Source organism: Fusarium fujikuroi, chromosome FFUJ_chr05 (assembly GCF_900079805.1).
Source record: "Fusarium fujikuroi IMI 58289 draft genome, chromosome FFUJ_chr05".
In the NCBI taxonomy this organism is placed as follows: Eukaryota; Fungi; Ascomycota; class Sordariomycetes; order Hypocreales; family Nectriaceae; genus Fusarium; species Fusarium fujikuroi.
The window spans coordinates 3,948,151-3,975,756 of NC_036626.1; the positions used below are offsets into that span (position 1 = coordinate 3,948,151).

The window sequence follows — 27,606 nt, forward strand, 5'->3', positions numbered from 1 at the left end:
AGACAGTCAGAATGTGATGTGAGTGATTGACGCTAAATACTGTATAACAGCTACCATCCAAGCCCGAGTCGCACCAAGATGACATAACCAAGCCTACTCCTTCATCTGGACCTCGTGCGATGAGGCATTTATCTACTCGCTGCGGCCTCCTGAAATCCTTCTGACCTTTTCCTTGCACAAACTAACAAGGCGCTTCAGCTCATTTGCGCGTACCGGTCGAGGTTGCTCCAATTCGCAGACTACCTTGGAGACAAATGTGTTGTGCGCGGGTGCAGTCTGACGATCATTCTCAAGAAGCTCGATGAGTTCCAGTTCCTTTCCAATGTCGGGCAGAGAAAACCGGTTTGCCGCTCGGGAGAGGGCATGCTTGGTGCGAGAGAACCGCCTTTGAGGTTCTGCGAACAAAGGAGGCGGCGCTACACTAAGTCCAGCCTCTCCATCAATGTTGAAGCCTGCCTGGGTGATGGAACTTCTAGGGAGGGACGATGGCTTTCCCAGCGAAAGAGGCGAGATGATTTCGGTGGTGAGAAAAGTTTGACCGAGAACGGGCTGACTGGGGATCGCATCAATTGAATGGGGTGATAGCGGTTCGTCATTTGCAAACTCAGCAGCCTGGCCATCCTGCACCACAGTATCATCATCAGAGCCCCTAAGTTGGGATGGGGCGATGTCTCTCGAACTTGTAGTGCTCCATTCTGAGGGTATCCTTCGATAAGATGTAGAAATCTGTCGAAGGGTGCCCTTGAAGGTCCTCAGAGGACCAACAACAGAACTTTTTCGCTTGCTGATTTTGAACATAGGCTGCTTACCAGTATCGATCGGACGGGGAGAATCAAGTGGAGGAACCTGGCGATCAAGGGACTCAAAAAGGTCGATCTTTTGCTTCAACGGTGAAATGTACTTCTCTGTGTTACGCCGACCGACAGGAGTTTGTGGACGTTCCACTGTAGCACGGCTCCCACAAGGAGCATAACTTTTGGACCTGAATTTTGGCGCATTCAATATTTCGGACTCCGAAGAATCGGAATATCCCAAAAGAGGATGCTTCGATGGCGAATAAGGCGCCTTGTTCTTGGTAAGGATTGACTCGCGCTTTTTGGTGTCATGAGGAGCGACAGGGGCCACTGGCTGATCCTTCAACTGATCAAACTGCTTCCTGAGACTGAAAATCCTAGAACGTGGTAGGCTTGAGCGACTTGGGGTACTTGCTCTCGCGGACCTGAAAGACATGAGACCGCTGTTGTTACTCGCAGGTTGGCTGGGGACATCATGGGATCCACGAGATTTCCTTCGAAGGCTTGAGCCTCCTGCAGCGACTGTATTTGACAATGAAGATGCTATCTTGCGAGCATTTCGCACCCAGCCATTCTGCCGGGTTTCTTCGATTGTGACTTCGTTCTTGTCAACAAAAACATCATCGCGAGTATCATCAAGCTTGAATCGAGTCGTAGATACCGCCTGCACAGATGATGGTGTCATTTCGGTGTACTGAGACTTGATGTAGCTTGGACTCGCATCAGGCGCACTCATGACGAGACTGTTACGCTTGAAAGAGGTCCATGAGTCATCTGGTCGATTCAAAGGAGATCGCCATGTGCCAAAAGGGTCATCAGAAGCCAGGAGTGTCCGCGGTGAGGGGACAATACGAGACGTAGGCGAGAATGGCTTTGCAACGTGCCCTGAATTCGGCGTAGTGGGAACATCGTCTGCTCGTGGTTCTGTGGCTGACCGTCTTGTCTTGATCGATTGCCAACTTTTGGAATGAGCCAGCTTTGATGGCGAACGAGGAATAGAGGTACGGGTGCGACTGGAGGCTTCTATTTCTATCAGAGAGTCAATGCTTTCCTACAGAAGATACACCCGAAACACATACGCGCCTGTTGGTCTGCAGCCTCAAACATTATTCGTCTCTCTGCCACAGACTTTTGCCTTGCCTTTGAGTCCGCATTTCTAGTCGATATCACAGGCGACTGGGCACCAAAAGTTTTTACTCGACGGGCACGAGAGGGTTCTTGGCTTGAAGGAACGAAACGACCAGACGAGACATGGCTAGAACCGGTGGAGCCTCTTTCTCGTCTCTTTGTCGATGAATGAGATGATGGCTTCGAGGCGCTTGATGAAGTTTGCTCAATTGTCGAGGTGACCTTGATAACAGAAGTGGGCTTCGTCTTTGATGAAGGAAGAGGAGGGCTGCCAACGGAGGAGACTGCTTCAAGAACCTCAAACTTTGAGAGAAGCTGGGCGAACTTGCTGTTGGCCAAGCTGCGGGTATCTGAGCTTTCGGAGACGAACTTGCGTGGTGAATTCTTGCGGGAAGACGAATGCGTGCTCATGTTGGCGGCCTTCAAAGACGGGCGAGGCTGTGATATTGATGAAGATCACGTCTTGATGGTATAATATCACGAGAAAGTGTCGAATGTCGATGCCGTCGAAGTCTGTTCAAAAGATGAGGATGAATCTGCCTGGAACAACATTGTAGAATCGACAGAGATGTCATGAGTTTGGCAGATGGAGACGACAAGGCCATGATTGCAGATGGAAGGAGCACCCTCGCCCGATCGCATCGCATCTAGATGGAAAGCGCGATGTAGATGATGCACATGCCTCCCGAGCTACCTAGCACTGGAACCTACGGCAAGGTACATATGCACCGCAAGCCGTATCCTCGGAAATAAATGTCTCCAGTCTGTTGTGGTTAGCATAACAAAGACGAGTCTTCAGTATTCGACGTAGCCTTAGGAGCCAAACAGGAGTAGGGGAGACGTCTTATCATTTCCAACCCCAGCCATAACGGCTATGTCGATTTCTATACAGCCCATATCATAATGCCCAAGTCAGGCACAGGCCAACCTTGAAATCCCATCGTGCCTAAACGTACACTGGACGCCAACTAATGTACAAGTATTTCGATTATGTAGTTCATGAGGGATGCGCAATCCCTACCAATGACTTTTTTCCCCTCCTCCAAATTCTTGATCGCGTATCGTTGCGGCGTCATTTACTGGCTGTCGAGGGATCAGTTCGTGTTCGTCGAGGCTCGCATGCCGGGTCAACTTACGGAGGCAGAAGGATCTCGCCCCAAGAGCTAGACAAGAATGTCACAACAGCCTAAATACTTCATCAGCACTGGTTCATCTTCAAATTCAAGATCGCAAGACCAAACTTACACCAAAGATGGCAATGCTGCGGACGACAGCGGCGTTGTCGGGAGAGGTAAGAGCGTCATAGGTGGAGCCGATGAAGCCCTTGGGGGCACGGCGACCTCGAGGCTCAACTTGGATGCGCTTGGGAGGCATTGCGATTATATGGTCGGGTATGCGAGGTCTGTGGGTTCGTGATGACTCTAAGTCGATAGAAGAAGCGGGCGCGTGGTTGTCGTTGATCTGGTCGTCGAATTGGAGAGAAAATTTCCGGTACAGCTCGCAATGAAGCTTTTCCACTGATAGCGCGATAGCGGCTAAAGTCACATGACGCGCGCTTGTGAGATGCAACTTGGAGGTTCAAAGCCTACAGAAAAGATGGAATGCAGTATGATTCCAATAAACTTCAGTTAGAAGCAGTATTATAGGAAGTCAAACTTATCCCATTTACTCAAAAGTCTCGGCTTGTTATCTCAATCGTACTTGTACTCCTTGATGCTGGTCCAGCTCCCAGGCACTGCAAGAACCGAGTACGTACCGAATCCGGCAGTTACCCCACCATGACTGAGTATCGCCAACACCTTCGTCATCTTTATCGCGGCTTATCTTATTAATTGTGCTTGGAACAGTCTCTTTGTCATAACCGTCGTATACTTCATCAAATTCACCCACAAAGAATTATACCTGTTTTTTCTAAGTCTTAAACATAATCTCTTGGAGACCCTCTTGATAATAAATAAGTTTTCGGTTTGGCAAAGACAGAGGCAGCAACAGTGCTTCACTTTCACTCTCGGCATTCACCCATTGTGCTCACTCTTCTTTCATCAACTTACCTTGCACGTATAACCCGAACTTCATCGCGCAAACGACATACATATAGAAAATGGAATCGCCAGGCCCCGGTGGCTTCTTGCTAGCACCTGCTGGTGCAAGTCTTCCTTCACCTGCACCCTCATCAGCTTCATCATTCTCAAACATCCAAGGTCTTCCTACACCAAGAACGAAGGCCCTGAAACCCAACTCAAGTAAAGAGTTCATGGTGCGAAGATATGCCGAGGAACAACTTCTACTAGTAACACGGCGATATGTCAAGAAGTTTGGCAATCCAGAACCCGGCGATACAGTGGTGGGATATACTAGATTTGGCGAAGTATGCCGAGATCTCGATAGTATCACCAATATTTTGTGGAAATCAGGCACTCGTAAGTCACTCAAATCCATGGATCGAAGCCTGACACTAATAATGGGCAGCATCCCTCCAAATACCCTTCTTGTTACGTCTCACAAGTGACTTCACACGCTATGTCCGCTCATTCCCTCCCGCACCAAAGGCTTCATTCGCAATACTCCGCAAACTAGATCACTGCTTTGCAAGTCTTCTTTCCGGCCAAGACATTGAAACTCACGAGACATTACCCGGATTTGAGAACGGACTACGCGGTGGCATGACAACGACAGAAATGATCCGCTGCCGAAGTTTAGTTGATCAATGTCGCGTTTTGATGGTGGAAGTAATGCGAGATCCAGCTGAAGAGGACGAAGAAGATGAAGAAGCAGAGACAGATACCGACACAGACGCGGAAGAACCGGGGATCAAGGGATGGGGAGGCGTGGAGGACGATGATGAGATGATGCTCCAGCTTGATGCGGCACGGGTCTTTGAGAAGACAATTGTGCAGCTCAACGAGAGACTCGGTGATCTGGAGCCATTGCAGATGTCTGCTGATTGAGGTGTTCTAAATACAGAAGCACTATATTCTGGAGATTCAGGTGCCGCGTTCAATGAGCTGAAGTGACTAGTTACAGGCGTGATCATGCACAGATATGAGCTGAACCTTGAACCGGACATTTTGTGGGGTGGGCCTTGATCGTGGTGCTTGGCTGCAGGACCGTCTTGGGACATGCTTTGCGAAGAGAGATGAACCGGCTCTTCTATAACATGGGGATACATAGGGTTTGATAAGGCTGGTAGATCAGTGGGGGATGAAGTGAATGACACCAGCACAGACGGATAGTTGATTGTCGAGATCACGCATGGTGTTAGATATCCGAGAATCATGGCAAATCTGCGACGGATCAGTCATCTACAATTAACCACGACTCGAGAATTATTTCTGATCGACTTGCTCAAGTACAGTAATAACGAGACGGCCATTTACTTGACTACACGTTGCTGGGCCGTGAGCTGTCAATTGAGGCTGTGACTGGCCTCACCTGTCAAATCGTGAAACACAAGGCGTCGGAAATTTAATTACCAGTTCTCGACACTACCAAAAAGCCAAGCCTCAGCCAAAACCCCGCTGCTCAATACATTTGACTTTCCGAATCGTAGATCGTCTTAATGATTGACAGTAGCATAAACTCTAACTGATTGTCTCACGGTAGCCGAGATGCACTTTTCTCAAAATGGCAGTGAGCCATTACGACACAAAGAAGCATCTCTAAAAATACAATGACTGAGATGTTCAGTATTGAACTATATGCGTCTTCATGATAAAGATCAGACCGTAGCATGTCCTTGTTAGTCCTCCTTCATCCCTGACACCTCCTTTCTTGAGCCGCGTAGGCTGCTTTTCCTCGTTGGTTAATGATTCTCACGGTTTTGTTTCATGTACCTGCCAAGATCCAAGCACCATCCATGCCCACCACCAGTAACCGCTCACCAAGTCATTATCTTATTTTCAGAAACAATTTCACAGAATAAAACCTCTTTTCTTTTCGGAGATGAATTTCTTGTCTGGTATGAATGGTCTGGGGTTCATATTGGTCGGCGAAAGCGAAAATGATATCCATATTTTCTCTGACCCCCTGGTTTTATTTCCGATGGCACTAGTTAGCCCCGGTTCATACGCTGCCACGCACGTTTTCTGTGAAGAGAGTTATCTTGAGGTTGTTGAGAGTGTATTATCTTGGTCAATATTAGGCATGAATGCGTTGTACAAGACGAACTTGGCACATCGTGGTTGGTGGTGAATACTACAGACATTATCAACTCCAGACTTGGCTTCTGCACCTCCATATCAAAACTCCTCTCAACAACGAATCAACTCCATAACAAATCTTCAAAACATAGCGTCTTTCAACCCCTGCCCTCTCGTTTTGTGGCGTACCTATCCCGAAGTGCTAGCTCCATTCCCATAAACCCATCACATCAAACCATCCAGTCATGCTCCTCCCGTCCCTGAACATCACCCGCCCGCCCAGCCTTTGATTCATGCAACACAATTCTACCCCATGTTCTCTCCATGCCCCTTTGGGCAACTGAGCCCCGAGGTGAACAGGAAACATCCGGTCCTCACATCTCGTTTCTGTCTCCCCTAACATGGAGGACTCCACTCATAAGAGCCGTATATATAGAACAATGCGCATGTAAACTTGTCTTGTCTTCCTCTCCACACCGGTCTTTCTTTCTGTGTCTTGACGTTCTTTTCTGACCTCTTTGCTTTCGAGATACGTGTATCTCAAGCTTCTTTCGTTCCTTTCATATATATCGCCTTCTCCGGTTTCATTCCTTTAGCCCTGGAGGCATAACATTCCTTACCTGTGACATTTGTTCTCGTCCACTCCTTTAGAATTCAGTATCAAAGACACATTATACAGTTCCGATCAGTTCCACGCCGACTTACACGATGCTCAACTTCATTCCCATCATCGCAGGCCTCGCCTCCCTGGTCTCAGCTACCAGCGCCCCAACCCGCCCCGATCTCAAACTCATCTGGAAAGACGAGTTCACCGGATGTCAAGGCTGCTCACCCAAGACGAACAACTGGAACACTGCTCTCAACATCAACTCCAACAACGAACTCCAGGTGTACTCCACCTCCAACAAGAACATCCAGCTTTCCGGCGGTGACACCCTCCAGCTCGTTCCCTGGAAGGACGGGAAGGGCGAATGGACCTCTGGACGTCTTGAGTCCAAGAAGGCTTTCCACGCAGACAAGAACAAAGCTCTTCGTGTAGAGGCTAGTATTCGCATGGGTGATTCAGCTCGTAAGCAGGGTATCTGGCCTGCGTTTTGGATGCTTGGCGATGCACTCCGCCACGGAACTGGATGGCCCCTTTGTGGCGAGATCGACATCTTCGAGAGAGTTAATGGTGACTTGACTGGTTTCGGTACTGTTCACTGTGGTCATGAGGGCGGCGGTCCCTGCAATGAGCCCGAGGGTCTCGGACAGCGAGTCACTATTCCAGACAACGAATTCCATGCTTGGTCTGTGGTTATCGACCGTCGTGCTAGCAGCTGGCAGGATGAAAAGATCACCTGGCTGCTTGACGGACAGCCCTTCCACAGCATCACGGGCAAGACACTAAATGATGAGGGAACTTGGGCTACTCTGGCTCATTCTCCCATGTACATTCTCCTCAACGTCGCTGTTGGCGGAACCTGGCCTGTAAGTTCCAGCAATTTTAGTGTTTAAAGGTATCATAAAACTAATCGTATTATGCAGGGCAACCCTAACAAGGCCACCGAAGCCGGCTACAAGAACATGATGGAAGTCGCCTACGTCGCCGTCTACGAAACCACAAACTAGCTACCCTCGTAACTAGTAATTCTTTAAAACTCGTTTGAAACTTCTTCTGCCAGGCCTTGCCTGGAACTTTCTTCATTTTCTTCCCACCCTCATCTATCTGAGGGTGCGCGACCATCGAGTCCCTTTGAGACTGGTCTCTCTGTTCGGCTCGACGGTTGTTTGCTGGATTAAACCCAGCTTTGTCTTGTTCCATTTCCGCTGTATAACTTGCGGATACCCAAAGTTCATTATCCGTGCAGCGGATCGGTGTAGATAGATACTTGGATACAAAAACAAGACTCACGACGTTATGACACGAACTTAGACCCGACTCTGCAATGTGACTTCTGTGCTTTTGGCCCGAAAGAGACAATCTTTCCCAATCATGTAAGCTCTGTACCATATTCGTTTCTCTGAATGTATGTACTATAGTAATTGGCACGATAAGCATCCTGAAAACAAGCTTGTGGGGGAGTTATCGATGGGTTCCAGTGGCATGAAGTCCAGATCCATGTCAACCATGGAATATCATGGAACTGCGTACCCCCAAGGAGCATGAAAACTCATAGTATTAAGTCGGGGCTGCTAGTGACTGCTAAGATATATTAAACTTATCCAAGTGTTTTCTTACCTTCCTTAACTACCTTTGCTTAAGTGATCGATAGTGCCGAAAAGATCAACCTGATATACTCTCGAGTTCTTTTTGTCATCGTCTTTCACGAACGGATGACATCCTTTATGCTCAATCAACTCTACAGCTTATTCGCTTGCTCACGTTGTAAGGACATTACGACCGGGTCCATGTCATGGAGGAAACTATGTCAATATTGAACAAGCCTGCCAAGTCCTTATAGCCAGTTGTCGCTGACAAGAGGCTATCTATGTGTCTAAATATATACAATGAAGATCCAATATGTACAACAAGGGTCGAACACCTGGTCCAGGATGCCATGCTATACAATGACAAGCCTGCTCATGAGAGGATCCCTTCTGAGACGTTTTATGGTCTCTCCCACAACCGATGGGTCTACCATTTAGTTGGGGATGCATTGGGAGTAGTACTCATTCTGCTTGACACACTTGCTTCCGGTAGCGCAAGCGAGGTTGCCGTTGGGATAAGCGGACTTGGAACCACCACACTGGTAATAGGCCGGGACAACGGAGGCCTTTGCGGTAGCGTCAGTCTTGGCCGGGCAGCTTCCTCGGGTTTTGGTTCCACGGACCTTCTGGGTTGTCTTGGGCTTGTTGACGGGTTGAGCGGGCTTGGTAGCAGCAGGCTTGGTGGCGACAGGCTTGTCGGTCTGGGGCTTCGCAGCGGGGTGGGTAGCGGAGGGCTTAGTGGGCTCGGGCTGAGCGGCAGCCTTGGTGGAGGACTTCTGGACAACAGGAGCGGAATCCTTGGTCTTCTGGGGCTGAGTGGCAGCAGCAGCGGAGGTGGTCTTCTTAGCGGAGCTGGAGGGCTGGGGCTTGCTGGCCGAGGTATCACCCTTGAAAGCAGGGAAGCTGGAGTCATCGTCACGCTTGCATCCACTGATGTCGAGGAGAGCCTTGGGGCACTGGACCTGCTCAAAGGTGAAGTCAGGGTTGTCGGCGTTCTCGAACCAGTCGAATCGCCAGTGGCAACCGTCCTTGAGAAGCTCGGGGAAGCTATCACACTCGCTTCGAGAGGAGATACCGCCGTATTGGGCACCGCCGAGGGCCTTGCCGAACTCAGAGGTGCAGCCGTCGAAGATACCGACACCACCGCCGGGCATCATGAGATCGAAGTGGTTGTCGCCAAGATCACCTCCAGTGTTGGTAGACTGGACGATCATCTTCTTGCCCTTGACGGGACCAGTAGTGAAGGTCAAACTAGAAAGAGTCAGCATGTTGTTAAGATCTATGTGCGAGAGACTGACGCATAGCAAGCACAGCACCAGCTGGCCTCGGAGCCACCGGAGATCTTGGTAGCAGCGAAACCGTAGGCAAGCTCATCGTTGACAGCCCATGGAGAGTAGTTGGTGCAAGCATAAGCAGAACCACCGCCCTCACAACCGTTGACAGCGTTGGTGTTGGAGATGGGGTTGTCGTTCTTATCACAGGTCAAAGCAGGGGCGTTGACAGCAGCCTTTCCACTCCAAGAGCAAGAAGGCTTGCAGCAATCCCAGTATCGAGTAGAGTGGCCGCTTCCAGAAGCAGCACTCACGGCGAGAGGGCCGGCCAGGGCGAGGAGAGTGTAAGATCGCATTGTTGCAAAAGTTGTTTTGGTTAAAGAGTGACTTTTTTGAAAGAGAGTGTATGTAATTCTAAAGAATGAATGAAATGAATGAATGAATGAGAAGGCAGTGCTCGAGTGTCCAGCAACCAGAACGTCGGGACGCAGGCTTCATCTTATATACAACCGCCCAACCCGAACTCCCGCGTATTCAGCCTATGCTGCGCCGTGAACAGTCGTACATCATGAGCACATTTCGTCCAAGTGGTCAGTTAGTCTAGGTCAAACTAGCGCAGGTACAGATTCAAGGATCACGAAAAGTCAAGATGACAAGCTGATGGTGGTGCAATGATTGGACCTAGTCAGCATATCGATGCAGGTCGGGAACGGGAAACAGATCCTCCACTAATAAGACGTCTAGGAGCTGGTCTGACGGACAAGGGACGGCAAGGCTGGACCGAACGAGTGAGAAATGAAGTCTAGGAGACTTTGGTTTCAGGAACAGTTGTGGGGAAATTGACAACCGTTGTCCTTTCTCTCGGCCGCCTCTCCCGAGATTGGGCCCGAGTGGCAGGGATAGAGATTGGAGGCTGAAAGGAGCAGATAAAGGCGATGGTTCTAGAAGTGGTAAAGACTGCCTGCACGATACAGGTGGTTCATAAGAAGCGATGCCGTTTATACCGTAGACGCTGGAAATAAGATGAGACTCCTTCTAGAATCCTCTGGTGGTTTAGCACTAGGGGGGAGGGGGGGCCGCCGTTGGTGTAAGTGCCCCTGTGATGGGTGAGCTACTGTAGCGTTGCCGGATGCAACGTTGACGCGAATCGCGCGCCAAGAGGTGAAACACATAGACTTTGAGATGGCGGATGCGACGGATCGTCGGCACCTTTAAGCACTTATTATGAAGCCGCGATGGCTTCAAGTTGCGGTGCAGTAAAAGTATGTACGGAGCATGTTATCTTAGCTCCGGGATCAAGATTGATTAGGACTAATGTATAAATACTGAGTGTGGTGGAAGAGCATATGCCGATATGCTTCTGGGCTAATCTACGTAAGTTCACAGTGAAGTTCTGATTGACTCTGCTGGGTGTATCATAAGCTTAGTGCATTAGTTTATCTGTTTAGGCTGAACTCTATGTGTTATCGTAGTGCTAAGAGTACAGTTAACTTTATTTTCTCAATGTTGGACCTGGTAAATGGACTCGGTTTTCCTGTCGTACTTATTCCATAGACCATCACACCTCACCCTGTATAGCGGAGATTAACCTCGCGATTACCAAGAGGCTATTTAATAGGTTACCGTAATTGACCTGATGCCGAGGTCGATACTTGAACTGAATAACACCGCAAAAGCGTGCAACTTCTCCTTTCTGTTCATGCACAAGGCAATGGCAGAGTCGGTTCAAGAGAATATGAGCTGTTTTGACCAGGAGTCTGGCTACCCTAGACCAAATGGATCGAGGATTGTCTTTTTATCATGGGGGGCATGGGGTCAAAAGTTGATTGAAACTCAGCCACAGGTTATGGGGTCGTAAACGCCACACCTCACCCGCTCTTGAACTTAGGATTATTCATCAACGTGGCGCTTTCCTTATGACGCTAACCATACTAAGACTAGCTCACTCTGGGCGCGTCTCGTCGCCTCAACCTCAGGCTCCTGAATGCTTAGTGAGGATTCATTGTAACAAATTCATCACCTCTCCACCACGACCCTTCACCTCGCGCATTCCTCAACATCGCTCTATCTCCTGGCTTGAGATTCCTGTCGACCTGTCCAACTCATCGGCAGATGCTCACGGGGTGCATCAGGCGCCAGGTCCAAAACTGACCGCCCTGACTTCGCTGTCGTAGCTCCTTTGTCCTTCTTTGAATAATTTCGACGCAACTGCCTAACGGGCGCATTCCATCGATTTGAGCAGCAACACCTTATCGCCTACCTTTCAATACCCCGAGAACTCGATCACTGTATTTATAGCGACAAATACCGACATCATGGACGACTACGAGAACGAATCCGACTACGATTATGGCTACGACGAGGGTATCACCCCCGAGGACTGCTGGACCGTAATCTCGTCCTTCTTCGAGACAAAGGGTCTTGCATCGCAACAGACCGACTCTTTTGACGAGTTCACCCAGACAATGGTGCAGGATCTCGTCAACGAGTACTCCACAATCACCCTCGACCAGCACAACCCTCCTGCGCCCCCTGGCGTCAACATTGCTTTGCGACGATATGAAATCAAGTTCGGGAGCGTCATGGTGTCACGTCCCTCTATGAGCGAGACTGATGGAACTGTGACTAACCTCCTACCTTACGAATGTCGTGACCGCAACCTCACCTACGCCGCGCCGACCTACCTCAAGATCACCAAGAAAGTCTCCGTTGCAGTCGACAAGGAGATCCCTCTGCACGAAATGGACGACGAGCAGCAGGCCGAGTACAAGCGAACCGGTGAAAACCCCACAAAGCTGGTATGGGAAGTTGAGGAGGATGCTGGAAGCATAAAAACTGAGGATGAGCCTTCGGAGATGATCTTTATCGGAAAGATGCCCATCATGGTCAAGTCTAAGATTTGCCATCTGAGTAGCCATTCCGACGAAGACCTCTTCATGCTCAATGAATGTCCTTATGATCAGGGCGGTTACTTCGTTATCAACGGTAGTGAGAAGGTCCTGATCGCCCAGGAACGTTCTGCGGCCAACATCGTTCAAGTCTTCAAGAAGGCCCAGCCCAGTCCTTTCACCTACACTGCTGAAATCCGCAGTGCTCTTGAGAAGGGTTCTCGTCTTATCTCGAGTCTTACGATGAAGCTCTACGGCAAGGGAGATTCTGCGCGCGGTGGCTTTGGTCAGACTATCCAGGCTACCCTGCCTTTTGTCAAGGCAGATCTTCCTGTCGCCATCGTCTTCCGAGCTCTTGGTGTTGTGTCTGATGAGGATATTCTGAACCACATTTGCTACGATCGCAACGATAGCCAGATGCTGGAAATGCTTCGCCCTTGTATTGAGGAGGCTTTCTGTGTCCAGGACCGAGAAGTTGCTCTTGACTTTATTGGAAAGCGTGGAAACAGAGACCAGGCTAGTCTGGGTCGTGAGAAGCGTGTTCGTGTTGCAAAGGATATTCTCCAAAAAGAGACCCTGCCCCATATCTCCCAATCAGAGGGTAGCGAGACACGCAAGGCTTTTTTCTTGGGCTACATGGTGCACAAGCTTCTGCAGTGTGCTCTTGGACGTCGTGAGCCCGATGATCGTGATCACTTCGGCAAGAAGCGACTTGATTTGGCCGGTCCTTTACTGGCGAAGCTCTTCCGCGGTATTATTCGAAGGATAAACACTGAACTCTCCAACTACCTCAAGCGATGTGTTGAGAGCAACCGAAACTTCAACCTGACTGTCGCTATCAAGCCATCAACGCTTTCCAACGGTCTCAAGTACTCTTTGGCCACTGGTAACTGGGGTGATCAGAAGAAGGCAGCAAGCTCGACAGCTGGTGTCTCTCAGGTGTTGAACAGATATACTTTCGCCTCTACTCTTTCACATTTGCGCCGAACCAACACTCCCATTGGACGAGATGGTAAATTAGCCAAGCCTCGACAGCTTCACAATACTCATTGGGGTCTGGTCTGTCCTGCCGAAACGCCTGAGGGTCAAGCTTGTGGTCTGGTCAAAAACTTGTCCCTGATGTGCTATGTCAGTGTCGGCTCTCCAGCCGAACCTCTCATCGAATTCATGATCAACAGAGGTATGGAAGTCGTTGAGGAGTACGAGCCGACAAGATATCCCCACGCTACAAAGATTTTCGTCAACGGTAGCTGGGTTGGTGTTCACGCCGACCCCAAGCATCTCGTGAATCAGGTTTTGGACACAAGACGAAAGTCGTACGTCCAGTTCGAAGTATCGCTTGTTCGTGATATCCGAGACCGTGAATTCAAGATCTTCTCAGATGCTGGTCGTGTCATGAGACCTGTCTTCACAGTCCACCAGGAGGATGACTATGAGAACAACATCACCAAGGGACAACTAGTGTTGACGAAGGAACATGTCAACAGGCTAGCGCAAGAGCAGGCAGAGCCACCTGCCAACCCCGCGGACAAGTTTGGATGGGATGGCTTGATTCGCGAAGGAGCTGTCGAGTATCTCGATGCCGAGGAAGAAGAGACAGCCATGATTTGCATGACGCCAGAGGATCTCGAACTTTATCGTGAGCAAAAGAATGATGAGGCCACACTCACAGAAGAAGAGAAACGAGCCAAGGCAGAGGCAGAGAAGAGGGAACAGGAAGAGGACCGCAACAAGCGATTGAAGACGAAGGTCAACCCCACAACTCACATGTACACACATTGCGAGATTCACCCCAGCATGATTCTCGGTATCTGTGCCAGTATCATTCCTTTCCCCGATCACAACCAGGTATGTATGTCCTATGACCATGCATGGACTCAACTAACAGCAATAGTCTCCTCGTAACACCTACCAATCTGCTATGGGTAAACAAGCCATGGGTTTCTTCTTGACAAATTACTCTCGCCGCATGGACACCATGGCCAACATTCTATACTATCCTCAAAAGCCTCTCGCCACTACCCGATCCATGGAGTTCCTCAAGTTCCGTGAATTGCCAGCTGGTCAAAATGCCATTGTCGCAATTGCTTGCTACTCAGGTTATAACCAGGAAGATTCCGTCATTATGAACCAGAGTAGTATTGATCGAGGTCTGTTCCGAAGTCTGTTCTTCCGATCGTACTCAGATCAAGAGAAGAAGGTCGGTCTCAACTACACTGAGATCTTCGAGAAGCCTTTCCAGCAGACAACACTCCGAATGAAGCATGGAACATACGACAAGCTTGATGAGGATGGTATCGTGGCGCCTGGTGTCCGTGTGTCAGGTGAGGATATCATTATCGGCAAGACTGCACCCATCGACCAAGAAAACCAAGACCTTGGCACAAGAACTCAATCGCACCAGCGTCGTGATATCTCGACACCACTGCGAAGTACTGAGAACGGTATCGTTGATCAGGTCATTCTGACAGTCAACGCCGACAACGTCAAGTACGTCAAGGTTCGAGTACGAACCACCAAGATTCCTCAAATTGGTGACAAGTTTGCTTCTCGTCACGGTCAAAAGGGTACAATTGGTGTTACATATCGACAGGAGGATATGCCTTTCAGCCGAGAAGGTCTCACTCCCGATATCATTATCAATCCTCACGCCATTCCATCGCGAATGACAATTGCTCATTTGATTGAGTGTCTTCTTAGCAAGGTTTCAACGCTGGAAGGTATGGAGGGTGATGCTACACCGTTCACTGATGTCACAGTCGATTCAGTCTCTGAACTTCTGAGGAAGCACGGTTACCAATCTCGAGGTTTCGAGGTCATGTACAATGGTCACACGGGACGAAAGCTCCGTGCCCAGGTTTTCTTCGGACCTACCTACTACCAGCGTCTTCGTCACATGGTAGACGACAAGATTCACGCTCGTGCTCGTGGTCCAGTCCAGATTATGACCCGACAGCCTGTCGAGGGTCGTGCTCGTGATGGTGGTCTCCGATTCGGAGAAATGGAACGTGATTGTATGATTGCTCATGGTGCCGCTGCTTTCCTGAAGGAGCGTCTGTTTGAGGTGTCGGATGCTTTCCGTGTCCACGTCTGCGAGATTTGTGGACTCATGACACCAATTGCGTAAGTTATCCCTATAAACACTGATGAATAAGAGCTAACATGTTTCAGAAACCTTTCCAAACAGTCATTTGAATGCCGACCTTGCAAGAACAAGACCAAGATCGCGCAAATCCATATTCCTTACGCTGCCAAGCTGCTCTTCCAGGAGCTGCAGGCCATGAACATCGCCGCAAGAATGTTTACTAACAGATCTGGAGTTTCAAACCGATAATTTAGATTGCTTACGAAAAAAGATTGATGATGCATAAAATATTGGAGAGGGAAAGCTTTGGCAGCGCTGCAAGCCAGGATCAGCTTGCCTGAGCTTTGTAATGTTTGGGGAGGTTCCTCGTGTATAAAATAGCCAATTCGTTAGGAAATATAGCAAACAACGAAATGCATTGATGCAACAAAAATCTTTAATGGCGCCGTAGTCGCTAGAGAGGAGTATGCTGATAGTACACTTTTTCCAATTCACTTTTCCCTCCGCTCTTGGTGTTATCGATTCGGAAGACCCTTGTCCGCTGCTTCTATCGAGTCGTGCACTGTTTGTTCGCGCTTGTATTCTGCTTCGAGTTGCTTTTGCAAGTCAAAGTCCAATTGTCTTTCTCGCTTGATTCGTTGTTGTTCCATATCTCGAACGACGCCCTCGTGCATGGCCTGCGATCATGGTTAGTTCGGAGACGTTGGTGATGGATTGGAGGATCAATTGAGCAGTGGAAAACTTACGGCTTGCTCGAACTTTTGCTGGAAATGTACGCCGACGACTGTGCAGACTGTGAGGAGCGATGTACCCAGTAGGGTGAGCTTTGATGCTCGAGACATGGCGATCTCAAGGTCTTCTTCAGGGTTGGAAATGGTGGGTTTATAGATCGCTGGGGGAGTTGATCGGTTTGCGACAGGTCAATTGACTCAACTAAAGACAATTTGAGTACAATATTTCTTGGGAAAGATTATGATCAAGTCGCCAAAAGAAGGGACTTTGTCAGCCCATGACGTTTCAAGCGCACAGCGTCTCTGGCGGTTCTCACACGCGCTAAGCGCTGTAGCTCCCCCCAAACAAGTAACGTACCTTACCTAGCGGTACCTGCGAATCAGCTGCCTGAGCTCAGCACCCGACGTAATCCTCCATCAAGTGCTTGTATGCAACCATTCGCAACATCAACTCCCATCAACAACGACGCCATCACGAACACCCCTCGAACCTGATAACACGATAATATCCCCCACCGAGTCGATCGCTTTATCGTCACGTTTGATACTACGACATCATGGTTAGATGCTTCGCGAATAGGATGGAGGATGATGGCTAATGATTCGTAGTCTGCCCAGAACTCAGCTGGTATTCAACAGCTGCTCAACGTATGCTGCATCGAGCGCTTTTACTGCCATCGGACGGGAAACTAATCTGTGCTGTCAGGCTGAGCAAGATGCTTCCAAGATTGTCCAGAAAGGTGCGCTACAATCTCATCTCCCCGCCTTGTTTATAGCTAAACTGACAACGATTCACAGCCCGAGAATGTAAGCGCCATTTCCTCACGAACCGATGAACCACCTATCTAATAGTACCGAACGACAGATCGTACCAAGCGCGTCAGGGAAGCTCGCGATGAGGCCAAGCAAGAGATAACCGACTACAAGGCCAAGAAGGAAGACGAATATAAGAAATTCGAGGCCGAGGTACGATGCCTCCACCCAAAAGACATACCGTCCATCTGCGCAAGATACGGTCTACCACAACGATGGAATAATACTGATGGTTGTACAGCACAGCAAGGGCAACGAGCAAGCCGAGGCAGAGGCCAACCAGGAAGCCGAGAAGCAAATCAAGAGCATCCAGGAGGCTGGCAAGAAGGGACAAGCTCAGGTCATCAAGAACCTCCTCAGCGCCGTCTTCGACGTCAACCCCGTCGCCCCCACCAAGTCCTGAACGACGGAGCACCCGCGCACATGTTTATAATTACGAGCGTTTCAGCTTGACACACGAGGAGAGGAGATGCAAATAGACGAGGAGGATTTGTGTTACAAAGACCAAATTGCGTGGTCCGCCCTGCCAGCGTTTTCCCTCTCTAAAAGGAAACGCCCATTTTGAATTATTAAGTTATTTTTCACTGGACAAACTCGACTAGAGTGCTCAACATGTCCCTCAGATCCTGGTTCTCCTCCGTTGTGTCCAGAGCGTCCAGCTGCTCCTTTAGTGTACGACCGATTACGGAGACCTTTTCGTCGCGCTCGGCGAGGATTTGTCTAATCTTGCGTGCTGCTCCTGTGTCTTCTGCTACTAACCAAGCGAGAACTGCATCAATGGTTTGTAGTGTGAAGAGGCCGGCGTCGATTCTACGCGATAGCCATTCTAGCTCTGCTGCTTCCCGGTCATCTTCTGAAGTAGTGGCTTTCTCAGCGTCGTTTTGCTGCTCTGCTAGTGAGACGCGAGCGACGTAGTCTCGTCGGAATTTGACGAGTTTGGAGATCTTTTCGTAGTCCTTTTCCACAAACTTGGCTAGTGTTCGTATCCTCTCCGCGGAATTGGCTGGTAGAAGGCGCAGCATTGAAGCGAAGATCTCAACGAGATGTTCTGCTAATCGATGATCCTGCGTCTTCATGAAGAGCGTGAAAAGGCCCTTGAGACCACCGGCCTCGACAATCTTCTGACAGACGTCCACACCAGCGATACCGCCTGCAGCGTGGTTGAGAAGACGAAGAGCTGGTGGTTTACTCTTCTTTCCCTCTTTGAGCATGATGAGACAGAGCTCTACACCCTCTGCGTCGATGAATTTTGCCTTTCCTGCAGCTTCATCTGCTAGGCATGTCAGAGATGCAAAGATGTTCTCCATGTACTCTTCTTCATCGCCGCCCTTGTCGGGATCGCGCCGTCTGTAGGGGGCAATGAGCTGAAGAAGCAAGTCAACAGCATCGAGGTTTATGAGTTTTGTGCGGTTGGCGACGGCCATTTGGGCGAGAATGGCCAAGATTTCTGCAGCGTATTGCTTATTCTGGGAGACAGTATCTTCCTTTCGTTGGATGCGTTGGAGGAGCCACTGTAGCAGCTTTTCATCCTCTCCTACGCGCTCAGCAACTGATTGTCGGGAGCACAAGTTCTCAATGAGTCCCAAAGCATGGTAGATCCCGTTTCGATCTGACTCATCGTCCTCGTTCAAGCGGGAGAAGTTGGAAACCAGTAAGCTGAGAAGATCTGCCTCCATCATGGCATCTACCAGCACATTCCACTGCTCATCCTCCGCCGCAACGTCTTCGTCGGTCAACTCGCCCATAATCTCGATCGCATCGATGGCAATATCAGTGTTCTCGTGCGCCAGCAGGCCGACAACACTGGCTACGCATTCTAGCCTGACGAACTCTGGGTACAGTTCAGGATGTTCAGACAGCAGCGACAGCCCCTTGATGTCGGCATCTAGATCAGCCTCACTGCCGATAAACTTCTGCGGTTGGTCTTCGAATTTGGCGCGAAGCTCGGCGTTCTTGTTGATGTGCCTCTCCAAGTTGGTCAGCGTTTTTCGCAACCATGCCGCATCGATCTTTTCAGGTGCTCGGCCAGCGTCGGCTTCCTCTACGTAGTCGAGGATCTCCGATTCTTGTTTTGTGATGCCACCGCCGAAGAAGCGACCTTCGTCATCGTCGGGAGGGAGTTCGGGACCGAAGTCTTCGTCGTCGGCGGGTGGAGGCGCTGGGCCAGCCTCCATGTCTTCATCTTCGTCTGGCGCATCGTTGACCTGGGCATGGCGGTTCGAGCCGTTGGCGTTTAATTTTGCTGATTTGTAGATTTCATCTGAAGAATGTAAGTAGAAGTTCGCGACAAGGAAAGGCTTAGTTGAGGCTTACTTGGGTCTCGAATGGGATCAAGCTTGCGCTTCCCCGAGATGCCTGAGCTCTAGAATTTGTTAGATGGTATTGAACTTAAAGACTGACGTAAACAAACCTTGAAAATATCATCAACGCTCGCCATGGCAGAAGAACAGAAGTGATTTGTGAGCGAAAGAAATAATACAAGCGTTTTCGATATCTCTAGGTGATCAAATTATCGTTTCGGCGATACCTTTCAGCGACGCGCTCAGGCTGATGATGTCTGATGTCGGTTACAATTATTACATAAGGCAACGAAACGCGCTAAAGCTGAAGCACGACAGCGTCGTCCAGGGGGTCCAGGGAGATTCCGCACAGTGCTCCCGCTAAAGGCAAGGCAAGGGAACCTAAGGGTCAGACACGCGGCACACACAGGATCCCTAGGATCAGCCGATACCATGGAATACTTGGCCGAAGGGCTGGGGTAGGGAGATGCACAGGTCAACTGCCGGTCACTCGGCATAATGCGCTATCTTGTCACAGATTAGAGACAGAGAGGAACGCATCCCTACAGTAGCCTCGGGGGGCAAGAAAACAGCGAACCTTACTGTGGGGTGTCAAAATAAACTTGGCAAAAGTCATCCTAAACTTAAGCTGTACTACCCTAAGTCTTTTTGTCATCTAGGATCAAGGTCCTGTGTTTTCTTTCCTCCCCTAGAGTAGGTACCTGTACCTTGGGGTGCCGATGGCTCCAAACCACCAACCAAAACCCCGAGATGCAGGTACGGCTCGTCCCCTGACATGGATGGGCTGGGTTATCTGTTTCCTGGGCTGGGCTGACTGGGCGGCTGTCTTCTGGCACGAACTTGAGTTGTTTAATGTTTGACTTGTGTCTTTTTAACTTCTACAACATCCCCTTTTTGTTTCGACAGCGAGTGTTGCATTTTGCATTGCGAATACGAACGATAGAGCGAGATAGAGAGAGAGGCTTATCGACATGAGAAAGCGAATCTGCGACCATATTCAACTTGGGATCTACAACTTTTACGACGAGCAACTTGTACTGTTCTGTTCTGTACCTGAACTAAGTTAATTACGCCGGAAGCGGACCCCATCTCCACGACACCCGACCTCTCACTGAAGCACGAGTCTGTCACTGTCCGCTATTGCCAATCGCGAGGTGAGGTGGGAAAGGCCCGGGCTTCCACTAACCTCCACTAACCTAAGCCTTAGCAGTCCAAGGTCCCCTAAAATCGCCAACAACTGGAGTACAAGGGAAAGGGGGGAAATTGTTGGCTTTTTGGTGAGGATCCAGTAGTATCGCTGGATTGGACTGGATTGGATCGGATCGGATTGGATTCGTTCGTCTTGGCTTGGCTCCTTTTTAGAAGATCGATTTCATTTTCAAAGAGGATGCACGACGGTCAGATCTCGTCTTCTCCTCAATTTCTCAATCACAATCACAATCACCACCACCACCAACGTCCGAGCGCGTCTCCCTCTGGTGCTGCTACCGCCTCCGCAACCGCTACAGTTCCGCCGCCTTGGGCTATGCCTGCCTATGCGTCCTCCGCTTCCGTATCGACCGACTCTAGACCAGCGACTGGTAGATCACATTATTATCCTCATCGCGACCCGTCGAGATCTGCGCTTTCGCCCTCGCCCTCCACCTCGCTAAACGCCAATTCTCATCATAGGGCCCCGGGTCCCCGTCTGCCACGAACTTCCTCACTTCTCCCTCCGCCCCATATCGAACCATCGCCGAGAGCTGTAACTTTCCAGAGATCGGATCGCTTATCGCCCACTCCCACGCCTGGCAGCAGCAACGGAAACGGGAACGGAATCCCCCACAACGCCGCCGAGAGCTCATGGTTATTGAATCGTCTCTCGTCTTCGACTGTGTCCACGAATTTCAGTCGTGTTTCGGCGCTACCCCCCCGCGCCAACCATACCAATTCGCGACTCGGTAAAAGCCCCAGTATCGATGCGACCACTTTCATTGACAACTCTCCACCGCCTCCCAAACCATCCCCTCGGAAACTCCAGAAGAATCACCGACCAAGTACATCAGTCTCCAACCCCGACTCCTTTGTTTTTAGGCCCTCAGAGGAACGAACCCAGCTACCGCAATCCCTGCCGCTAATCGTAACGTTATCGCCCTTGGAGGCGCCCGCTGCGCTAAGCGATATACTCAACGTCAAATCCGAAGGGGCTGGCCCTGGCTCTGGTTCGAGTGAGCCTGGGCGATCAACAGGCGCCCGCCAGGAGGGACAGTCCCTGAAGCAATCCGACAATTCAGACTCTCCAGCGCGATCCATTACTTCAACGCCGGGCAGTGCACGTTCAATGGCTGCATACCGACCCAATATGCAGTACGATCAGGACCAAGAGGCTTACCCGCCTCAAAGGGGGCACTCAAGGAGTCGTTCTGGAAAGGGAAGCAATGATAGGGGGCGCGCCAAACCGCCATCTCAAAAGGCCATGTTACATCGTGCCTTGCAGAAGGCGAATACAGCGGTCCAGTTGGATAATGCACAGAATTTTAAGGGCGCACGAGAAGCTTATGCGGAGGCTTGCGACCTCCTGCAGCAGGTACTACAAAAGACAACTGCCGATGAGGATAAACGCAAGCTGGAAGCAATTGTAAGAACATGTCCAGCCATCAATATCTCATACTAACCTGTATAGCGACGAACTTATACGAGTCGAATTGATGAGTTAGATCAAATGGCACCCTGGCAAGAAGAAGAGACCAAGGCGCTGCCCGCCCGCCCTGAGAGTTTAGCACAGCATTCCGAGTCAGAGTCTGTATTACGATTGGATGATGATGATGATGATGATGAACCTAATGATACCGCTGTCTTTGACACCGCTACAGCTGCCAGAATAGATAGTCACAGCCCTCAACCTCGAATTGTCAATTCACCGCCACGAGATGATAGCCAAGGTTATAAGAGACGAAGTGCTCAGAACAAGCCGAAACCTATCGTCACAAGTCTTACACCTGAGCCTGGACTTCTTCAGTCATCCTTTTCACGATCACCAGTTCGACTTCGCACTCCTGAGCATTTCCTCCCACAGCGGCCCGCGGACCCATACATGCCAGCTCCGCTCTCCCCCAGACGCCCACTATCTCCAGCAAAAGAAGTCAATGACATGGACGAGCCTGTGCGAACCGATTTCTCCATGAGCCATGACCAGCAGAACGACCATGCGCAAGAGCATAACGTGCCGCAAACACATTTCCGGGAAGACAGCATGAACTCTTGGTTGGATCCCATTGACGAATCAGGAGGCTCGACGACATCATCTGTTCATTCGCGCACTTCATCGCTTGGTTTCAGAAGGAAGCACATTCGGGGCGTTAGTGGAGAAACCGAGGCTGAATTCGACACCGCACTGGACGCAGCTATTGAGGCCGCCTATGATGATGGGTATGAGCCAATGAGTCCAATGGACCACAGACGAATGGTGTCAGTGGATGCTGGCGAGGAAGTAGTAGCCAATGCTATGCGCAAGGTTGAACTTGCCCGTCAAAAAGTTAGAGAGACTGAGCAAGAGCTTTATGAGATGGAGAGGGATAACCATTCTCAACAGCAATACCAGTCTTATGAGTACCAAGGGACACCCAACGACTTTTATAACGATAACTCATCCGACGAAGAAGAGAGGATTTTGGATGAGATTGCTCGAGATTACGGTCTCGAATCATATAGACATCGCCCACCACCGCCCCGAGAGTCTGACTCCAGCGGCGTAACCTCACGTACATGGCACAGCTCACAAGGATCGAATCCCCCAACGGGAGCCACCTCGCTCTCTACTGTTACAGAATTACCACCACCTCTAACGCATCTTACTCAGGGCCCAGCTGCCCCTCCACCGACACAGTCTTTACCTGAACTACCTCAACGACCTGGATCATCTGCTCAAAGTGTGCGAAATAGACGACTGTCAGGACAGAATCCGAAACAGCTCAAGATTGAAACCTCGAAACTCGCTCTTCCTATGCAGAGTTATGCCGACGCCAACCAGGCCAAGTCTGCTCCTCTGAGCAGTCAGAACGTTGACGCCACAGTTGAGCCAGATACGAAGGCCGCGAGTGCGAATCATAGACAACCCTCACCACCGTTGTTCGAAGCCAGCCCGACGGATATGACAGGATCTCGACCTACACCATCGCCGTTTGGACAGTTGGGTTCAGAGAAGGGCGATGACGACATCACCGGCTCTCCGAATACACGAAAACTGAGGAAGAACTTTTCGTCCTCGAGTCTTCGAAGTATGAAGAGTCGCAACATGTCGTTGACACATCTTGAAGAAGGCTCAGATATATCTCCTGGAACCCCAGGAAGTAACCCTTTTGGATCTCTCAATGCTCCATCAGTCCCAGCTCTGCCTACACCTCTTGCCACGAGCTTCCGCGAGCGATCGGAAACAAACGCGGCTGGGCTGTCATTGTTCGATGATCATTTCTATTCCCCAACAAGCCCTGGCTCGCCTAACCCACTCATCTCTGATCCTCCGGCTCCTCTTGAGCCATGCCCTACTGACTTTATGCTGCGACCTTTCTGGCTGATGCGATGCCTTTACCAGACATTGGCTCACCCACGTGGCGGTTACATCAGCAGCAAGCTCTTTGTTTCTAGAGATGTTTGGAGGGTGAAGGGAGTGAAGCTCAAGAACATCGAAGACAAGGTGGCCAACTGCGATTTCCTCACAGCCGCTTTACTCAAGATTGCGAGAGTGGATACCTATGATGCCGATGCAGTCTTGGAAGAGATGCAATCCCTGGAGGGCATTCTAGAACAAGTCCAAACAGCATTGAGTCGCAAACTTGGCAATGAAGTTGGCGTCCATGGGTCTGGGGCACTATTCAAGGACGCATCCACCGGCGATGGGGATGCCGCTGCAGGCGTGCCGCGATCAGCGAGTGTTTCTGGCAAATCCTCCTTCTCATGGCGACGTCTTCGTTCGAAGAACTCCGCAGTCGGACTCGGCGGCTCTTACATGAGCCGTGTTAACACGGAAACGTCTAAAGATATACCCAGCATTGCCAGTCTGCCAATGACGCCTACCCCAACGAACCGTCCCCCCAAGCGGGATCTGGCACAGGTCCAATTCACAGGCCCGAACGCAATGTACATGAGCTCATTGGCACGCTTGTTTGATGCAGCTCAAGCCATTGGTAAGCTCACCAGCCCTAGATTATATTTAGTATGCTAACCCGAATTAGACCAAATAGCCAGACAAGTTGAGGATCCTGGATTGCGACACGCCGACAAGACACAGGTTGGTCTTGAACTATGCACGCGACATGCAGCGGAGTTCTTTGGGTTCTACGTGTGTCGATTTGTTCTGTCGGATCTGGGATTATTGCTAGACAAGTATCTCAAGCGCGGTAGTGAATGGGTTCTCACATGATTGGGAGGGGGGACGGACTAGACCCCATGCGAAGCACTTGCACGACAAGAGATGGATGAACTTGGGATGCAGAAGCATGAACCTTGGAACTATGGAGAGGAAACGAACTTGAACTTTTGGAATGGGAATGAAATGGGATGGAACGAATGGGTCGTTATAATGCATGGGCAAGGCGTGATGCATTCGGTTTTCTTGTTGGCCAAGTACTTAGATGTATCCCGTGTGACGGGAAAAAGGCTCGATACCCAAGCGATCTATATGTTTCACTGTTGAAGATTAGTTTTATGAAATGGGATTGGATGAATAGCATTGTGATAGGTCCCTTTGGAAGTGTGTATTGACGGGCAGACATACAGTTTGATGATGTGTACAGGTGTTATTTTGTGTGCCCTGCACTATGGCTTGTGTTTGAGTAGACAGTTTGTTTATGGCCAAGGACTTAACCTTACTTTTAAGTCTATGAGTTTTCTGCTAAATATTTCCGAAGTAACAATTGTGAGTATGTTTATTTCTGAATCCGGAATCTTAAGATGCTATCCGGCAATATCACGGAAATGGAGTACGGGACGAGGACACGGGTACGTACCTCTACCACTTCAGAAGGATTTCGTGCATCATGGGGAAATCTTCAATCTCGAATTGCGCCTCAACGACTCCACCATTGACTCTCCCTCAGCCATTGAATCGGCCTGAACCACCGCCTACCTCAAACCCTTGGCCAAATGCGCCCTAGAAAAGTCTAGATGAGCCTGGCTTGGAGCGCTGGCCGTGCCTGGAGTCGGCGATGCCTCTCACAAGCGTCCAGCTTCCTCACACCGAGGATATACGCAAACCTCCGTCGATACGCCACGAAGCCTACGCCCGCTGAACTCGAAGCCCGAATCGCCGCCATACCCATAGAACGTTACCGTAATTTCTGTATCGTGGCGCATATTGACCATGGGAAGAGTACGCTGAGCGATCGGTTGTTGGAGTACACTGGTACGATATCAGCCAGCGATGCGAATAAGCAGATTCTGGATAAGCTCGATGTTGAGCGGGAGCGAGGTATTACCGTCAAGGCGCAGACGGTGTACTATGATTCACAAGCACAACGGGCAAGATTACCTGCTTCATTTGGTTGATACACCAGGGCACGTGGACTTTAGAGCTGAAGTTACGAGATCGTATGCTAGTTGTGGTGGAGCATTGCTTCTCGTGGATGCATCGCAGGGTATTCAGGCACAGACTGTGTCAAACTTCCATCTCGCGTTTGCGCAGGATCTGGCTCTTGTTCCAGTGGTCAATAAGATTGACATGCCAGCTGCAGATGTACCGCGGGTGCTACAGCAGATGAAGGACAGTTTTGAGCTTGATCCCAAAGACGCTATTATGCTGAGCGCGAAGACGGGAAAGGGCGTACCGGATGTTTTGCCCGCTGTGATTGAGAGGATCCCTCATCCTGTTGGAGACGAGAAGAAGCCGCTCAAGATGATGTTGGTGGACTCATGGTACGATAACTTCCGTGGTGTAGTGCTGCTGGTGAGACTATTCGACGGCACGATCAAAGCAGGCGATAACGTTGTTTCTTTGGGGACGGGGATGAAGTATACTGTTGGACAGGTTGGCATTCAGTACCCGCATGCCATACCCCAGGCGACTCTCAGCGCAGGACAAGTCGGCTACGTGTACTTCAACCCGGGCATGAAGAAGATCCAAGACGCCAAACTGGGCGACACATTCACATTCGTCGGGTCCGAAGAAAAAGTCGAGCCGTATCCTGGCTTCGAGGAGCCCAAGCCCATGGTCTTCGTGGCAGCGTTCCCCACTGATCAGAGCGACTACAGTCGTTTGGCAGATAGTATTGGGCAGCTCGTCCTCAACGACCGAAGTGTGACGCTGCAGAAGGATCACTCTGAAGCGCTCGGTGCGGGCTGGCGCTTAGGCTTCCTGGGGAGTTTGCACTGTTCTGTGTTCCAAGATCGGTTGAGGCAGGAACATGGCAAGAGTGTTATTTTGACGGAGCCGACTGTGCCGTCGAAGATTATTTGGCCTGATGGATCGGAGGAGATAGTGTCGAATCCGGCGCTGTTTCCGGAGACGAGCAATCCCAAGGTGAAGCAGTCGCAGCTATTCGAGCCGTAAGTCTGTCTAACTTGTTGAGTTGAGCGTTACTGATTGTATCTGCTAGATATGTCACTGCGACAGTCACCATGCCGGAGGAATATCTCGGTCGTGTGATTGAGCTCTGCGAAGCGAATCGTGGAGAACAGAAGAGTCTAGAGTTCTTCCATACAACACAGGTTATTCTACAATATGAGATCCCAACGGCTCAATTAGTCGATGACTTGTTTGGCAAGCTCAAGAGCGTAACGTATGTTTGTATCTCAGGTGTTTTGAGACTATACTGATGTGTTTGTAGTAAGGGATACGCGACATTGGATTATGAAGATGCCGGTTGGCGGGAGAGTAACCTCGTCAAGTTGCAGCTGTTGGTGAACAGACAGCCTGTCGATGCGATCTGCAAGGTCGTTCATTCATCGCAGGTTGACAGGCTTGGAAGACAGTGGGTTACCAAGTTCAAGGAGCATGTCGATCGTCAACATTTTGGTACGTAGCCCCCCTCCAAACCCGTTTTCCATGTACTGACATTCTTCGCCAGAGGTCGTCATTCAAGCTACAGCAGGTAATCGCATCGTAGCGCGGGAAACCATCAAGCCTTTCCGTAAGGATGTTCTTGCAAAGTTGCATGCTGCCGATGTCTCGAGAAGAAGGAAGCTACTAGAGAAGCAAAAGGAGGGTAGGAAGAGGTTACGTGCTGTGGGTAATGTCATTATCGATCAGTCGGCTTTCCAGAGCTTCATGTCGAGATGAGTCTTGGATATAGTGT

General features: G+C 50.1%; 11 protein-coding genes; 6 read left to right on the forward strand and 5 right to left on the reverse strand.

The window, feature by feature from the left end:
* Positions 1 to 132: 132 nt before the first annotated feature.
* FFUJ_07991 (uncharacterized protein) lies at positions 133 to 2,333 on the reverse strand (the record flags this gene model as incomplete). XM_023578305.1 has 2 exons in its annotated part: positions 133 to 1,823; positions 1,874 to 2,333. 2 exons carry the CDS (start codon positions 2,331 to 2,333, stop codon positions 133 to 135), a joined length of 2,151 nt encoding a protein of 716 aa, XP_023431135.1.
* Positions 2,334 to 3,054: 721 nt separating this feature from the next.
* On the reverse strand, positions 3,055 to 3,296 carry FFUJ_07992 (probable TOM-6 tom6 protein (translocase of the outer mitochondrial membrane (TOM) complex); the record flags this gene model as incomplete). XM_023578307.1 has 2 exons in its annotated part: positions 3,055 to 3,108; positions 3,168 to 3,296. The coding sequence occupies 2 exons, from the start codon at positions 3,294 to 3,296 to the stop codon at positions 3,055 to 3,057; spliced, it is 183 nt and encodes a 60-aa protein (XP_023431136.1).
* A 727-nt stretch (positions 3,297 to 4,023) lies between these two features.
* FFUJ_07993 (uncharacterized protein) lies at positions 4,024 to 4,870 on the forward strand (the record flags this gene model as incomplete). XM_023578308.1 has 2 exons in its annotated part: positions 4,024 to 4,342; positions 4,392 to 4,870. 2 exons carry the CDS (start codon positions 4,024 to 4,026, stop codon positions 4,868 to 4,870), a joined length of 798 nt encoding a protein of 265 aa, XP_023431137.1.
* Positions 4,871 to 6,769: 1,899 nt separating this feature from the next.
* On the forward strand, positions 6,770 to 7,672 carry FFUJ_07994 (related to endo-1,3-beta-glucanase; the record flags this gene model as incomplete). XM_023578309.1 has 2 exons in its annotated part: positions 6,770 to 7,531; positions 7,589 to 7,672. 2 exons carry the CDS (start codon positions 6,770 to 6,772, stop codon positions 7,670 to 7,672), a joined length of 846 nt encoding a protein of 281 aa, XP_023431138.1.
* Positions 7,673 to 8,685: 1,013 nt separating this feature from the next.
* On the reverse strand, positions 8,686 to 9,878 carry FFUJ_07995 (probable endoglucanase; the record flags this gene model as incomplete). XM_023578310.1 has 2 exons in its annotated part: positions 8,686 to 9,502; positions 9,550 to 9,878. The coding sequence occupies 2 exons, from the start codon at positions 9,876 to 9,878 to the stop codon at positions 8,686 to 8,688; spliced, it is 1,146 nt and encodes a 381-aa protein (XP_023431139.1).
* A 1,959-nt stretch (positions 9,879 to 11,837) lies between these two features.
* On the forward strand, positions 11,838 to 15,744 carry FFUJ_07996 (probable DNA-dependent RNA polymerase II RPB140 (RPB2); the record flags this gene model as incomplete). XM_023578311.1 has 3 exons in its annotated part: positions 11,838 to 14,258; positions 14,305 to 15,533; positions 15,582 to 15,744. The coding sequence occupies 3 exons, from the start codon at positions 11,838 to 11,840 to the stop codon at positions 15,742 to 15,744; spliced, it is 3,813 nt and encodes a 1,270-aa protein (XP_023431140.1).
* A 266-nt stretch (positions 15,745 to 16,010) lies between these two features.
* FFUJ_07997 (related to cytochrome c oxidase assembly factor) lies at positions 16,011 to 16,337 on the reverse strand (the record flags this gene model as incomplete). XM_023578312.1 has 2 exons in its annotated part: positions 16,011 to 16,172; positions 16,242 to 16,337. The coding sequence occupies 2 exons, from the start codon at positions 16,335 to 16,337 to the stop codon at positions 16,011 to 16,013; spliced, it is 258 nt and encodes an 85-aa protein (XP_023431141.1).
* A 446-nt stretch (positions 16,338 to 16,783) lies between these two features.
* On the forward strand, positions 16,784 to 17,442 carry FFUJ_07998 (putative H(+)-transporting V1 sector ATPase subunit G; the record flags this gene model as incomplete). XM_023578313.1 has 6 exons in its annotated part: positions 16,784 to 16,786; positions 16,836 to 16,874; positions 16,933 to 16,966; positions 17,025 to 17,033; positions 17,092 to 17,192; positions 17,281 to 17,442. The coding sequence occupies 6 exons, from the start codon at positions 16,784 to 16,786 to the stop codon at positions 17,440 to 17,442; spliced, it is 348 nt and encodes a 115-aa protein (XP_023431491.1).
* Positions 17,443 to 17,620: 178 nt separating this feature from the next.
* FFUJ_07999 (related to nuclear associated protein) lies at positions 17,621 to 19,476 on the reverse strand (the record flags this gene model as incomplete). XM_023578314.1 has 3 exons in its annotated part: positions 17,621 to 19,299; positions 19,353 to 19,401; positions 19,450 to 19,476. 3 exons carry the CDS (start codon positions 19,474 to 19,476, stop codon positions 17,621 to 17,623), a joined length of 1,755 nt encoding a protein of 584 aa, XP_023431142.1.
* Positions 19,477 to 20,726: 1,250 nt separating this feature from the next.
* On the forward strand, positions 20,727 to 24,737 carry FFUJ_08000 (uncharacterized protein; the record flags this gene model as incomplete). XM_023578315.1 has 3 exons in its annotated part: positions 20,727 to 21,956; positions 22,002 to 24,501; positions 24,550 to 24,737. 3 exons carry the CDS (start codon positions 20,727 to 20,729, stop codon positions 24,735 to 24,737), a joined length of 3,918 nt encoding a protein of 1,305 aa, XP_023431143.1.
* A 743-nt stretch (positions 24,738 to 25,480) lies between these two features.
* Positions 25,481 to 27,590, forward strand: FFUJ_08001 (lepA-like elongation factor-type GTP-binding family protein; the record flags this gene model as incomplete). XM_023578316.1 has 5 exons in its annotated part: positions 25,481 to 25,809; positions 25,901 to 26,857; positions 26,908 to 27,090; positions 27,139 to 27,326; positions 27,379 to 27,590. The coding sequence occupies 5 exons, from the start codon at positions 25,481 to 25,483 to the stop codon at positions 27,588 to 27,590; spliced, it is 1,869 nt and encodes a 622-aa protein (XP_023431144.1).
* Between the last annotated feature and the right edge of the window lie 16 nt (positions 27,591 to 27,606).